The following is a 15,810-nucleotide window of genomic DNA, read 5'->3' on the forward strand; positions in this document are numbered from 1 at the left end:
AATTTTCCTTATGCATACTTAATTCATTGTCATATTCCAAATATAATTTTAGATCTAAATGAGAGAGCCAAAGACTGTGGTATGATAATATCAACAGAAAAATCAAAAACTATGGCCTTTAAAGGACAAGATCCAGTAAGAACTAAAATAGTAATAGATAACAAGATCGTAGAACAGGTGAATTCATTTAACTACCTAGGATGTATGATCACATATGAAAATGAAAAAGATATAAACATAAAAATTGCAAAATATTTAAAAATAACAGGTGTAATTAACTCTATATTTAAACCAAACCTAGTTCAAAAACAAACCAGACTAAAAGTATACAATACATTAGCCCTGCCAGTCTTATTGTATGGAAATGAAATCTAGACAATAAAACAAAAAGACAAACAAAGATTAATAACAGCAGAAATGAAGTTTATGAAAAAAACTGCAAAGTATACTCTATTTGATCACAATAGAAACGAAGAAATTATGAAAGAATTAAACCAAGAATCAGTAATAGAAAAAAATAAAAAATATAAATGGATGGAACATGTTCAAAGAATGAAAACAGAAAGATTACCAAAACAAGCCTTAAAGTACAGGCCATTAGGACAAAGAAAACCAGGACGTCCTCTTAAAAGATTCAACGATGGCCGGAACAGGCCACACTAGGCCTAAATCCTTGATATGTATGATGATGATATTCCAAATGTCTCTTAATTTCATCTTTGCTTGAAACAACAGTGGGAGTAGAAATATCTCAAAACATTGAGTTATTTGAGGCACAAATATACATCATATAGTTTCAATTCCAGCCTTGATGGGTTTTTTTTTCATCATCATCGTTTTTTTTTTTTTTTTAAATTCTTAAATACTAGTCTTCTAGCACCACATCTCACTTTTCTGAGTTGCTCACTCTGTCTTAGATATCATTTATGCATATGTTTGTCCTGATATACATCGTTAGAATAAGCCCATTGTAACTTCTCTTTTTGATTTTCTTTGACTCAAAATATTTTAAACTCATTCTGTCAAATTAATTTCTAGCTTTCTATTTATCTAATCACTAATCATTTTGAACTTTAATAATAGCAAAGGTCTAGATTCTCTTTTCCAGATAGTGCTTAAATTTCTAAACACTGATTTACTGAACAAAATTTCTTTTTCTAATCCCGTGTAACGTAGTTGCTTTAAGTTAAGTATATTATCCCCTAGGCAGTTTAGATCATAGTCGCGACACAATAGAACCTTTCCTGGAGTCTCAAATGGAGTTGGCAGGGTTTCCTCCCCTGGAATTCCTGTTGCTCATCCCTCAGAAGAGCAAACTGGCTATAACAACACATGCAATTAACAGTCATAATACACTGGCCTCATATCCATAGTTGCTTTGGCCTTAATTCCAAGCAAACTAACAGTCTTATTCTAGAAGACTGTCTTCGTTATTTTTCATAAGATGAATATTTCATTGCTGCTAAACTATAGTCTCTGTAGTTCATTCAATGACTGTGATGTACAAATTGGTTGGAAAGACCTGGGTTCGAATTTCATCTAGGATGCGAAGAAATTTTAAGGATTTTTCAGCTGAAGGCAAGAACCATGATACACTGGCTCAGGAAGAAAACTCTGTCCTCATACTTTTGGCAGAGTTTTCCTCCTGGAAACTTGAGTGTTTTGTCCTGCAAACAGACATATCAACCACAGAATATGTGCAGTTGAAGACAATACCATTATGTCAATAGAATTAGCTGCCTATCAGAGCATTAATTAGATTTAATAACTGTTGCATATAAGTACTGTAGTTAAGTTGACTTTTTTTATTTTACTTAATATCACAAGTTGCCTCACGACTAATTGGTTTGCATTGTCATTTCCTGGGAAAGAGAAACAGGATGATCCTAATGCTTGCTGTATTAAATTCGGCACAGAACTGGAATAAATTAGTTTATTACCAGTAATTCACTATGGCACGTATATTAAACACTGAACATAGCAGAAACAAATACGGCAATACCATGCATAGTGCAGTTTTTTGACCATTGCAGGTTTTGTTATAGCATGATTTATAATTTAACAATTTGAAAAAAAATTTTAAGAATAGTACATTACTATATTCACATTCTGACTACTAAAACAAAACTATAGTGATTTAGCATATTCCTGTAACGGGTGAATCGATGCACCCAAACTTTGGTGCAACAAAGTCATAGTCACTACAAAATTTTTATTTTTTATTACATATGAGTAGCGTTTTATATGCAGCTATTGAATGATGAGGAAATGCAACAAAGCTTATGCAACAAGCATAAATGCTTAACGCTGAAACAAAAACTGAACAAAATATGAAGAGGAAGATAAAGTAGATGAAACTGTCACTGAAGCATCTGCAAATATGAGTTCTCGACTACCTCATGATTTTCTTATGGATGGCCAAAGAAGTGTTAAAGTTTGGAAAGCATTACAAAATGCTATTCAATGTTACAAAGATATGCATGCAAAGAGAAACGGAGAAAAACCTGTGCAAAGTACTTTGTTTAGTTTTTTCAAATAAAACTTTTGTTCAATTATCAACAATAAAAATCTTTACTTTTATTTTTTATTTTAATCCTTTTTTAACTTTTATGTATGCATTAATTAGTATTTCTGGTGAGCTTGCAGTAAAAAATGATGCTGATGGAAGCTTTTTCACTTGGCTATGCTACCAATTATATATTTGGTTTAATCCTTTATCCAAGTGTAAACAAACAAAGTTCGTGCCTGAAGTATTTTCAGGACTGGGACAACTCATGGCAAAGGTGGTATAACTTCTCGTCACTTGCCTTAGTATCCTGTAATGCAAAGCACATCTTCTTGCAGACATGTGTAATACTGTGCATTAAGGGAAGGGCCACTTCATTTGACCTTTATTGAAGTCTCATCAGTGGTAGTCAGACCCATCCTGAAAATACTTCAGGTGCAAACTTTTGTTTGCTTACACTTGGATAAAGGATTAAATCAAATATATAATTGGTAGCATAGCCAAGTGAAAAAACTTCCATCAACTTATCTCTAATCCAGAGAATTTTAATAATAAGGTGTGACACATTTTGGCAACTGATATATGGAAATATGACTTCTCCATTACTTCCACCTTAGTATCACCACCTCTGGGTCTGGCTCCCACTGATGAGACCTCAATAAAGGCCGGTCTGGGTAGTGACCCTTCCCTTAATGCATAGCATTATACATGTCTGCAAGGAGGTGTGCTTTGCATTATGGGATACTAAGGCAAGTGATTAGAAGTTATACCACCTCTGCCACGAGTTGCCCCAGTCCTGAAAATACTTCAGGCACAAACTTTGTTTGCTTACATTTGGATAAAGGATTAAACCAAATATATAATTGGTAAACAAATGATGCATAATTATTTTTTTCCCACACCAGTACTGTGATTGCTGGGAATGCATTACATTATAATAATGGTTTAAACAGTGTGGTTTTGCATAGCACAGAAATTTTGTGCTGGCACCTATTAACTGCACTGTATTACATCATTTCATTGTATTTGTATCATCGTACGCTCTGGCTGAAGATTTCCTTTTCCTCACTGTGGTGCCTCCTTTTGATTTATCCTCGAAAATTGATTTCATACAGTCCAGCTAATCAAACAGTCTGACTTTTCTTGGACACATCAGTATTCATAATTAACACTGGCTCCTCTTTAACTTCACAGATCACCTACCTACTAGAATACCAGATAATCCTCTATTCTCCCATTGATATTTTTTTTTAAACTGCCCTACTTCCTAGATACATGTTCTTCTCTTGGCAAGTTTAATTGTAACCTTCTCACATGTCATTTTCTGCATATGAACCTTCTGTCCAATCTTGGCCCTCATTGACATATGACACTACAACAGTAGTGCTAATGGGATTTCTGTGCCATGTTTTCTGTGGTTTAAACCTAGTAACAAATAATCTTTAATAGAATGAGGATTTGCATTGCCAAGCCTTGGTTCTCCAAGAAGTGTGCCAGTCTGCAGGTAAAATCAAATGTAAAAAAATAATCAACAAATTCAAACAGACTTCATAAGGACTAAATGCAAAAAAGCTGCTCCTGCAGAAACAGCAGATAATTTCTTTGCTGAGACTGTTAAATGTAACTTCTGCCTTTCCATGTTTCTACTCCTCTCTCAAACATCCTGATGGGTGCCATCAGCCAAGGTGTGAACTTCTTGACATCAATTTTTTTCCTCTGGCTCTTATATAAATGACCAAGGCAGATCTCCTCTCATTATGCCATGAACTGCTCACAGTATATCTCCTCGAATACATTTTTAAGAAAGCAGAAAAATGTTCAGTAGTCTTGATACTGATATGTTCCTGGTTCAGATAAGACTGGCTTCTACAAGAATGGTTCCATAAGTTTCTGGCCTGACTAACTTTTCGAGGTGATAGAAAGGAAACAATTGTGTCACTTTTCAACATAATCTCTCTTTACTTAAACACACTTTTTACATCTTTGAATTAACATTTCTATGCCCTTGAAAAAATAATCTGTACTTTGCATGCAAAATAGCCTAAAATTGCACTTTCACCTCATTGTCATGTGCAAATTTTTTCCCTCAAGTCTTTCTTTAGTTTCCAGAAGTAGTAGTAGTAGTCACTGAGTTCTAGATCTGGGCTGTAGTGTGGGTGCTCAATCTTCTGGAAGCCACAGTCATTCACTGCAGCCTTCGCAAAAGTATGGATTGGAGCAATTATGAAGCAGGCAAACACCACGACTCACTATTCCTTGTCTCTTCTCCTTTATGGCATCACGCAGTTTGTGCAGGGGTGAAGCATAAATTCTGTATTCATGGTGGTATTCCTTTCCTTGAAGTCAACAAGAGAATTCCCTCACAATTCCAAAAGATTGTTGTCATGATCTTCTTGGTAGACTGAGTGATCTTGGCTTTTCTCAGTGGTGCTTTGCCTAGTTTGCACCATTCCATGGATTCCCTTTTGGAAAAAGGATCATAATAAAAGACCATGGTTTCATCCCCAGTGACAATGGATTCCAGCACTTCTTGCTGATTTCCTTGGCAAAGAAACTTGCAGGAACAGGTCACACAATTCTCCTGAATTGAAGAGAGAAATCAGGGCACCCGCCTTGCACTGACCTTCGTCATGTGAAGCTTCTTGTGAATGATGCAAAAGTGGTTGTTATTAAAGCCTCAACCTTGCTGAGATTTCTTTGATCTTCAGGTATCTGTCATTGAGCAGTTCCTCCTCATCAAGAAAGACATTTCCCTCGGTCATCATTTCCACAGGCACGACCATCCTGAGGATCATTTTCGATGCTCTCTCTTCCTAGGCGAAACTGTTTACCCCATTCCTTCACAGTGGAATATGATGGAGAAGCTTCCCCATAAATACCATCCAATTGCTATTTGATAGCACATGGAGAAAGCCCTTCTTGGTGAAAAACTTTATCACAGAGCAGTACTCAATTTTTAACATTACAGTGACTTAGCATGCCACATGTTAGTCAAATGAGTACCTCCAACTGAACGACACAGGTAGAGAGTTGAAACTGGTACACTAAGCTTCCCATAGGTGTTGCTATCCGTCATGCATGGTGTTTTAAAATTGGTGCGAATTTTGTGTCAGGCTGGAAACTTTTGGAACTTGCCTCATAGATAATACATGAGACTGAACGTGATGGTAATGAATCTGGAGGCTTCTCAATCAGCTAGTGATAAATCCTGCTGTCACTTACACTGCCTGGCAGGAGTCCAGATATGGTGGTATGCAGGAGAATTTGTTGAGGTCACACACAGAAGAAATATATTTGTGTATCTTATTTAATAATTGTTTATACAACTAATATGTGACTATTTTTTCCAAAGTATTTTTCATAATTATTTTACAAAAATTAACCAGATCCAGAATAAATAAAAATATTACTTAAGATGCTTTCAGTTGTCTTTATATTCAGTTATTAAAAGAAATTTAATTTAGCAAGGTAATTATGAAGAAATTCGTTTAATTTAATTACTTTCCCACAGCAATAACTCATCAATTAACTATGCCAGCAGGAAATCTGGTCCAACCAGGGGTACTGCAGTATGCTACTACTACTACTGGGGTAAGTTTATTTCTGTATTTTCATGTTAATGAAAGACTTTTTATTAGTCCCACTCACAAAATTTTGATAACTATAACACATTTAGTACTTTGAAGGCTAGAGAATTACATGCGACATGTTCGTTCTAAGAATTCTTCAAAGATCAAATCATGTAATTGTTTAAGCAAACTTCAAGCTTCTAATAAGTGATAGTGTCTCTCACTGACAGCAATAATTGTCTACCACACCCAAAGACTTTAACAGATATATATATATATATATATATATATATATATATATATATACAGGGTGTTCGGGATAAATTTGACAGTTTCGTAAGGAAAAAGAAAATCTTCTTTGTATCTATTAAATTTAATGAATTGACAAAAAAACATTACAGGCAGAGTTAATTACAATACTATCAACAAGATTTACTCAAAATAACCACCATTAGCATCGATCACAGCTTCAATTCTGCTTCGGAACCTCGAACAAGCTGATGCTACGGTCTCCCTGGGAAGGGCCGCAAAAACTGTTTTAATTTTATCCATTAACTGGGCTTTTGTATTACTGGAAGTGCGATTGGTGTCTTTTTCAACTGCGCCCCATACAAAATAATCCATGGGGTTAAGGTCTGGGGAGTTTGGAGGCCAAACATTTGGACTGGTGAAGTCGTAGAAATTTTCAGACAACCATTTTTGACTTTTCCCAGAGGTGTGGCAAGGGGCCGAATCCTGCTGCCATACATACGGCCTACCATTGGCTACCCTTGTTATCCAGGGCTTGACTACAGTTAGCAACTCCACGAACAAAGCCCGAATTCCAATGCCAGGGTTCTTCAACACCTGTTCCTGCAGATTTGCGAGGAATTCTGCTGTACGAACGCAATCAGATCGTCTGCTAGGGATCTTTCTTCTTGCTACATCCTCGTAGTCACCATTGCAAGTCTCTAGTTCATGCCTGATTGTTTTTACTGTATTCAGGGAGCATTGGGCAGCAGTCGTAATATCCTTATTTTGATGGCGGGCACGAATCATCATGATACAAGTTATTCTCTTCCATGATTCAGGTGGGTTCCAGCTATCCATCCTTTCTGACATCTTGTATATGAATGAAGAAGGGTCCAAACTTTTAAATGAAGAGAAGTGTGTGTTAATACATGTAACTTACAGAAAAATATAATTAATTATAAATATGTCAAATTTATCCCGAACACCCTGTATATATGCCTTATTGAGATCCAAACCCACAACCTGTCAGTTGGAGTAGAGATGCTGTCTGACCAATCAGGCCATGATCATAATGTAATATATTTTCATATTGTAATAAATTTGAGTGATGTTGACCATTTAAAAATGTATGGAAGTATTTTTTTCTCCTCAACTTCTGCCATACTTGAAAGATTTTATGCTTTGATTAATTAAAATACAGTAATGAATGGCATGCTGTATAATATAACTTGGCTTAAAGCTAAAATAGAATGAAGATCTTGTCAGTTTTGGGGGGGGGGATTGGTTATAGAATTTTTATAGAATGCAGTTTTATAGAATTTCTCTTGGGCTTTTCAGTATATGATAAAATACTCCAATTTCTATATACTGGTATACTGTATCAAAATCTTTTAATGGAAATTGAGAACTTACCTGTCACTATAACCAATAACATCTTGAATTTAATGTTGATATATTATTGTTTCCTCATTAAGTTGCCTGGCCCATTGTCCCATTCATATTAATCTTTTCATCACTCCATTCATATGTTCCATTTTGTTAGATATTGACTTAAAATTCAGATGTTAGAAAATGAAATAACACAATGCTAGCATTCTTAAATTTAATTGATTTTCAGCAATTATTACACAGATTATTATTACTTGAGAACCTCCACAGAGTCCAAAGACCCATCATGGGAAGAATTTTATTACATTATGGGAAGATATTTTGTGAAAAACTAACCATTTTTCACAAAATATCTATTGGGTTTCTTCCCTAAGCTTATTAACCATGCTTACACAACTTCCAGGAGCAACTTCTTTTTCTCTTATCCTTTCGTGTATTGGAAAATCTTAACTAAACTTTGTAACTCTCAATCCCTTAGCATATCCTCATAGAGACACTCCACAGACCAGTTTCCAGTTTGGTCACTTGCTTCTGACTCTTCTCCAGCACTTCCTAACCACTCCCAGAAACCCATATGACCAAATCTATATGCAGCAGTGCATCATTCAAGCGGTCCTTTGAGCTGTTTTGTCCACTTTTGCAGTATGTCTTCACAACTTCAGTTCTGTTTGCCATCACTACCCTCATCAATTTCTTGCCATTCAGTTCCATCAATATATTGCACATTTTGTAGCCTTTTATCCAAAAGTGCATACGTGTGCATTTTGCCTCATGAAACTGATAATCATTATCTATTGCCCACATTTCATCTATTTAAATCTTGCAAGATCTTTGTATTTTAACTATTGCACTCACCCAGGTTTTTCAGCATAAGCATACAACTGAGTTTTCACCTTCAGATTATTCCCTATATCATTAATGTATAAAAATAAATAAATAAGTGGCCAAAGTACAGAGTCCTTTATCTGTCCATCAGCCATCTTATCTTGGTCACTGGCTTCAAAGCTATTTTTGTCTCCCATAGTGTAACATTCCTCAATTCTGCCCTTAACTAACTTTTCCAATACTTTTATCAAAACTGGCATAATGATTGTTTTGTAATTTGCTACTTCTATCTAGGAGCCCCACATTTTTGTAATGGAACTATGTTATCCTCTTTCCATCTCTTTTGCAATATCATAGCTGACAATGTAGTTTTATAAGTAATAGCTATAATCACACCCCAACTCAACATCACCAGAGTTAAAGATTGATACTATCAACATTAAAAAAGCCTGAATGGCAAAGAAATGGAGCTAGCTGAAGAATTAGATAAGTACCAGATCGACATAATAGGAGTGACTGAAACAAAAAAGACAAAAACTGGCAAGATCTTTCTGAGCAGTAAATACAAAATGTTATATTCAGGAAATGACAATCAAGGAAAAGAAGGGGTAGCCATAGTATTCAACACTAAATACGAGGCTAATCTCCTTGAATGGAGAATCATCTATAATCATTCCAAACAATTTGTCTTATGGACATTAGCCACTGCTAAATAATCACTTAAAGTTCTTAAATACTGTCCATACTCAATTATTACATTACAATGATCTTTCCCTTTTACCGACTGGGTAATTATACAACAAAATCTGTACTTTACCATTTCTTGAGGCAGGATCTCCAGGTCTGTCTGAACTGTCCTTCTTTGTTTGAATTACCTTTCGATACTTCCATTAGCCTGCGTCCATGTGGTGGGCCACTATGGTCATCAGATTAAACTATGCTCTACACCTGGCGTTTTTCCCTCATCTTTTCTTGATTTGTTTTGGGCCATCCTCGTTTCTAGCTGCCGGTTCATAATATATGTCCGAGATATTATTCCGTCGGAACTTTCAGCGGAGGCAGCATATGCCAATATCTCATGCTTTAGTACCAGCAGAAATTCAGGCATCGAAGGGAAAGGCGCACCATCCGATATCAAACTTTCACCAAGAAACACCATCAGGAACTACCGGTCCATGGGAGAAGTAAATCATCATCCAGCAAAACAGGCGAAAAAAGCCTTGATAAAGGGGCGCAAACCCTTTTTATTCTCTCTTCACTTCCCCCCTTTTTAGCACCCTATTACTAGCTGTGATAGCGCCCTCTTACTTTCCACGATCTTTTTCCTGCCCGCTACTCACTTTGTCCGCAGGAACTTTGACATATTGCGGGATCGCTACCACTTTCTTCCAGGAAATGAATGTGCATAGCTTTCCGAGATTGCCAGTGCCTCAGGCATGCCCGTGACCTTTGGACTAATGTTTAAATTAATTTACCCATTCATTGTATACATGATGCATTTCATATAACACTAATTTATACACAAAGTTCTTTACATGACATTACAATTCTACTAAAAGGAGGTAATTCTATTTCTATTTACAGTTAGTACTTTATTTCTTCTGCTAGAGTACAAGTTTATTCTCTCAGCTGATTTTTCTGACTTGTTAAATCCTGAATGAATTGTTTCTTTAATAATGTGCTTCATTTAGGATGTAACATTACCACCTTCTTGATATTTATTTTCTATTTTCTTGCCAAAGTCCTCCCATGACTTTTGTTTAGCTAGTTTTACACAATGTTTCGCTTTCTTACATTTGTCTCTGTATTCTCTAAGAGCACAAGCTGACTTGTTTGACAGGAACTTTTGATATGATTTCTTCTTTTCCTTCACTGCCTCTTTAACTTCCTGTGTTCACCATGGAGTTCTGATTTTTCTATCCTTTGCAGACAATCCTCACCACATACCTCTGTGGCTGAATCAATCAGAGTTTTCTTCAAGGCTTGCCACTGAATCTCCAAGGTTTGGTTCCTGTCCTGAAACTCTTTCAATTTTTTCTTCAATAATCTTTGTGTATGTTAGTCTACAGTTCACATCTGAGAACTGCTCAACTTTTATTCGCTTTAAAACTTTCTTACATGTTATTCTTTTCAATATGAAATTCAATTTTATCCTGCTCAAGACTAAATAGTGATCACTTCCAATTTCAAATCCTGTGTACACTCTGGTGTCCTGCACTAGGGAGAAAACATCACTATCAACAATAACATAGTCGATGAGACTTTTCTTATTCCTTGCCTCTTCTCTCCATGTGAATTTGTGCACATTTTTATGTTGAAACATGGTGTTAGTAATAACCAGTCCATGTCCTGAGCAGAAATCCAACAGGTATTTGCCATTATTATTAGCTTTGCTCTTTTCTCCAAATTTTCCCAGAATGTTTTTGTATGTCTCACAATCATTTCCTACTCTGCTATTTAGATCCCCAACAAGGACCAACTTTTCCTTTTTCATTGTGTCAGTTGCTTTTTCTAAAGCATCAAAGAATTCCTCCACTTCTACTTTAGTAGAATCTTCTGTGGGACCATAGGCACAAATAAGTCTCCTTGTCCAGTTCCCCATTCTGATATTTGTCCACATCACTCTACTTCAGACTGCCTGCCATTCAAGAAGATTAGCCTCGTATTTTGTGTTGAATACTATGGCTACTCCTTCTTTTCCTTGGTCCCCAACAAGGACCAACTTTTCCTTTTTCATTGTGTCAGTTGCTTTTTCTAAAGCATCAAAGAATTCCTCCACTTCTACTTTAGTAGAATCTTCTATGGGACCATAGGCACAAATAAGTCTCCTTGTCCAGTTCCCCATTCTGATATTTGTCCACATCACTCTACTTCAGACTGCCTGCCATTCAAGAAGATTAGCCTCGTATTTTGTGTTGAATACTATGGCTACTCCTTCTTTTCCTTGATTGTCATTGCCTGAATATAACATTTTGTATTTATTGTACAGAAAGATCTCACCAGTTTTTGTATTTTTTTGTTTCAATCACCCCTATTATTGTGTAACGCATTCCTCGATGCTAATAATGTCAAGTTCTTATCTAATATCCTCGTTTTTAATATGATATTGCCATTGATGCCATCTGTCCATGCCTCTAATCTTTCTCAGGACTCATATCTGCGGTCACTAGTCTTTGGTCAAGTGTTTTATTTCTGACCCAGCTCTCAGATCCATAAGTTAAAACTGGTTTGAACGCTGTCTTGTATACAGCTAATTTAGTGTTCCAACTAATTTCTCTCTTATTCCATATGAATTTATTCAGTTGACTTCCCACTATACCAGCTTTGCTGATTCTGTTGTCTATTTCTATATTTGATTTACCATCTTCAGTGAAAATCGTGCCTAAGTAGCTGAAATGTTTTGCTTGTTCCACAGGTTCTCCATTCACAACACAGTTGACATTTTCAATGATTCTGCCTATTTTCATTGTCTTTGTCTTTTTATTGCTGACCTTCATACCATATCTATTACAACAGCTATTCAATTTAGTCAGAGAATATTGCAAACATGTGGCAGATTTATTTAGAAGTATAACATCATCCGCATAAAGCAAAGAGCTGACATTAACATCTCCAATTTTGATATCACGTTTAATACCACTTTCCTTCATAATGTGATCCATATAGATAACGAATAACAGAGGGAATAATGTACATCCTTGTCTCACTCCAGATTTAACATTAAACCATCTTCCTGTACTTCCTTCAATTCTAACTGCTGACTTACAACTCAAATAAAGACTAAGTATTGCTCGATATAATGCCCCATTGACACCATATAACTGCAGCATATTGAATAGCTTCTCTCTTGGCACCTTGTCATATGCCTTTTCCAAATCGACAAAACTTAAATACAGATCTTTGTTATATTCCCATGCTTTCTCAACTATTTGTCGTAAAGTGAAGATCTGATCCTGACAGCCTCTATTTGGCCTGAATCCAGCTTGTTCTTCACCAAGCTTTTCTTCCACAATTCTTCTCAACCGTTTCTCAAGTATACTTGCCTAGATCCTGCCAGGAACACTCAGTAGTGAAATACCTCTGTAATTCTCACATTCAGTTTTATTTCCCTTTTTATATATGGGTACTATGAGAGCTCTACTCCAATCATCGGGAATTCGTCCCTCTGTCCAGGCTTTCTGAACTATGCAGTGCAGCCACTGTAAGACTCTTATATCACCATACTTCAGCATTTCTGGTCGAATATCATCTACTCCTGCTGCCTTTCCACATTTCAAGCCTTTGATGGCTTTTTCTACTTCAAGTATGGATATGTATTTCTGACTGCATGCCTGGTCAGTGTTTTTTACCACTGTGCTGTCATCACTGCTTGTTTCATTTAGCAGTTTTTCAAAGTAATTACTCCATACTTCAAGGATATCTTTTTCTCCCGTTTTCATGTCACCTTTATCATCTCTAACTCCTTTTACAGCACTCTTTCCCCCAGTCCTAAGCTTCTTCAACAACCTCCAGAATATTTTGCCACCTTCTTGATATTTATTTTCTATATTCTTGCCAAAGTCCTCCCATGACTTTTGTTTAGCTAGTTTTACACAATGTTTAGCATTCTTGCATTTGTCTCTATATTCTCTAAGAGCACAAGCTGACTTATTTGACAGAAATGTTTGATATGCTTTCTTCTTTACTTTCACTGCCTCTTTAACTTCCTGTGTCCACCAAGGAGTTCTCATTTTTTTATCCTTGCAGACAACCTCACCACATGCCTCTCTGGCTGAATCAATCAATGTATTCTTCAGAGTTTGCCACTGAATCTCCAATGTTTGATTCCTGTTCTCAAATTCTATCATTTTTCTTCAATAATCTTTGTGTATTTTAGTCTACAGTTCACATCTGAGAGCTGCTCAGCTTTTATTCGCTTTAAAACTTTCTTACATGTTATTCTTTTCAATATGAAATTCAATTTTGTCCTGCTCAAGACTAAATAGTGATCACTTCCAATTTCAAATCCTCTGTACATTCTGGTGTCCTGCACCAGGGAGAAAATATCACTATCAACAATAACATAGTCAATGAGACTTTTCTTATTCCTAGCCTCTTCTCTCCATGTGAATTTGTGCACATTTTTATGTTAGAAAAATGGTGTTAGTAATAAGCAGTCCATGTCCTGAGCAGAAACCAACAGAAATTTGCCATTATTATTATTAGCTTTGCTCTTTTCTCCAAATTTTCCCAGAATGTTTTTGTATGTCTCACAATCATTTCCTACTCTGCTATTTAGATCCCCAACAAGGACCAACTTTTCCTTTTTCATTTTTTCAGTTGCTTTTTCTAAAGCCTCAAAAAATTCCTCCACTTCTACCTTAGTAGAACCTTCTGTGGGACCATAGGCACAAATAAGTCTCATTGTCCCATTCTCATATTTGCCCACATTACTCTACTCGAGACTGACTGCCATTCAAGATGATTAGCCTCGTATTTTGTGTTGAATACTATGGCTACTCCTTCTTTTCCTTGATTGTCATTGCCTGAATAACATTTTGTATTTATTGCTCAGAAAGATCTCACCAATTTTGGTCTTTTTTGTTTCAGTCATCCCTATTATGTCGATCTGGTACTTATCTAATTCCTCAGCTAGCTCCCTTTCTTTGCCATTCAGGCATCTTACATTGATAGTACCTATCTTTAACTCTGGTGATGTTGAGTTGGGGTTTGTTTTCAGATTTGTTCCAGTAGCTGACATTTCGCTGTTTGCCCTGGTTCCCTGGCGAAAACAACGGGGGTTTTTTAACCGGGCGATGCCCCAGCCGGCATGAAATTTTGTCATGTTGTACCATTGTTTATTTTGGTTTAACCAATAAGAATACAGTTTGGTCGGCTAAATCCCAAATTGCTAGCCCATCCTCGTTCGTTCAGTATCCAAGTAGATACCCAACAGGGTGCACCACGAGAAGGTGAGGATTGGACATTGGGTCAGAAGCCCTGGTCGGTTCTCCACATTCCTTTAAAGGCTATGTGGAGGTCTCCTCTCAGTTATACAGCTTTGACCCTTAAGCACCCAATTTAATTTGCCATCTTCACTAAAAATCGTGCCTAAGTGTTCTTTTTTATATTTTAATAAAATAATCGCACATTGGAGTTGGTTCACAAATTTTTCTTCTTGTGCATTTCAGCGATTAATGAATATTAGTAAATATATTCTTATTTATAAGTTTCATTTTAAAAGATATTGATAAGAAACACAAAAAAGATTACAAATGCAAAATCTTGAATATAAATTGTATTGAATATCTATATTAAGATTTTTTTTTCGATGGGAGACATGAACTATTTTAATTTTTCCAAAGGGGGCCTTGGCATCCATAAGTTTGGGAAGCACTGCATTAGATAATGAATAAGAGTGGAGATAATGTGCATCCTTGTCCTACCCTTGATTTTACATCAAACCATCTTCCTGTATTTCCTTCAATTCTAACTACTGACTTGGCAACTTAAATATAGATTATGTATTGCTCTGTATAATGTTCCATTTACCCCATACAATTAGTGTTTTTAAAAGTTTTTTTTCTAAGCATCTTGTCGTATATGCCTTTTCCAGATCTACTAAACTTAAGTACAGATCCTTGTCACATTTCCATGCTTTCTCAACTGTTTGTCTTAAAGGGAAAATCTGATCTTGACAACCTCTACTTGGCCCTGATCTTCTCCAAGTTTCTCTTCTACAATCTTTCTCAACCTCTTTTCAAATATGCTTGCATAAATCTTACCTGAACACTTAGTAAAGAAATTACTCTGTAATTCTCACATTCAGTTTTATTCCCCTTTTTATAGATAGGTACTATGAGAGCTCTACTCCTATCATTGGGAATTAGACCTGACCAGGCTCTCTGAATTATGCAGTGTAGCCACTGCAAAGCTTTTATACCTCCGTACTTAAGTATTTCAGTTGAATATCATTTACTCCAGCTACCATTTCACATTCAAGTTTTTGACAACTTTTTCTACCTCATGTATTGATGTGTACTCCTCTTTGCATTCCTCTTGAAAATTTTCTATTATGGTTCTGTCACTGCTTCGTTCATTTAACAGTCTTTCAAAGTTAGTACAGGCAGCTCTCAGTTTATGCCTCAATTCCGTTCCTGAAAAAACATGCATAAACCGAACCCAATTTTAATGAGGGGGAGATATGAAGTTATGTTCTGCGCAGTCAAAAAATATGCACATGAAATATTTGTAACATTATTATATTTAAACCTTTGATAATACATACATATATATATTTGTTAAAATAAA

The 15,810-nt window shown here is 36.0% G+C and overlaps 1 protein-coding gene across 1 annotated transcript in view; it reads left to right on the top strand.

Moving 5' to 3' along the window:
* The window catches only part of LOC150097389 (transcription initiation factor IIA subunit 1-like), a 158,183-nt gene that overhangs the window by 81,875 nt on the left and 60,498 nt on the right, over positions 1–15,810 (top strand). Inside the window, exon 4 of the mRNA XM_090407218.1 lies at positions 6,018–6,097. Coding sequence (XP_090263344.1) covers positions 6,018–6,097 — 80 coding nt within the window. The remainder of the gene's footprint in view (positions 1–6,017; positions 6,098–15,810) is intronic.

This window comes from Typopeltis vanoorti, chromosome 17, assembly GCF_054136105.1.
Source record: "Typopeltis vanoorti isolate ZY-2024b chromosome 17, IOZ_Tvanoo_1.0, whole genome shotgun sequence".
Classification (NCBI taxonomy): Eukaryota; Metazoa; Arthropoda; class Arachnida; order Uropygi; family Thelyphonidae; genus Typopeltis; species Typopeltis vanoorti.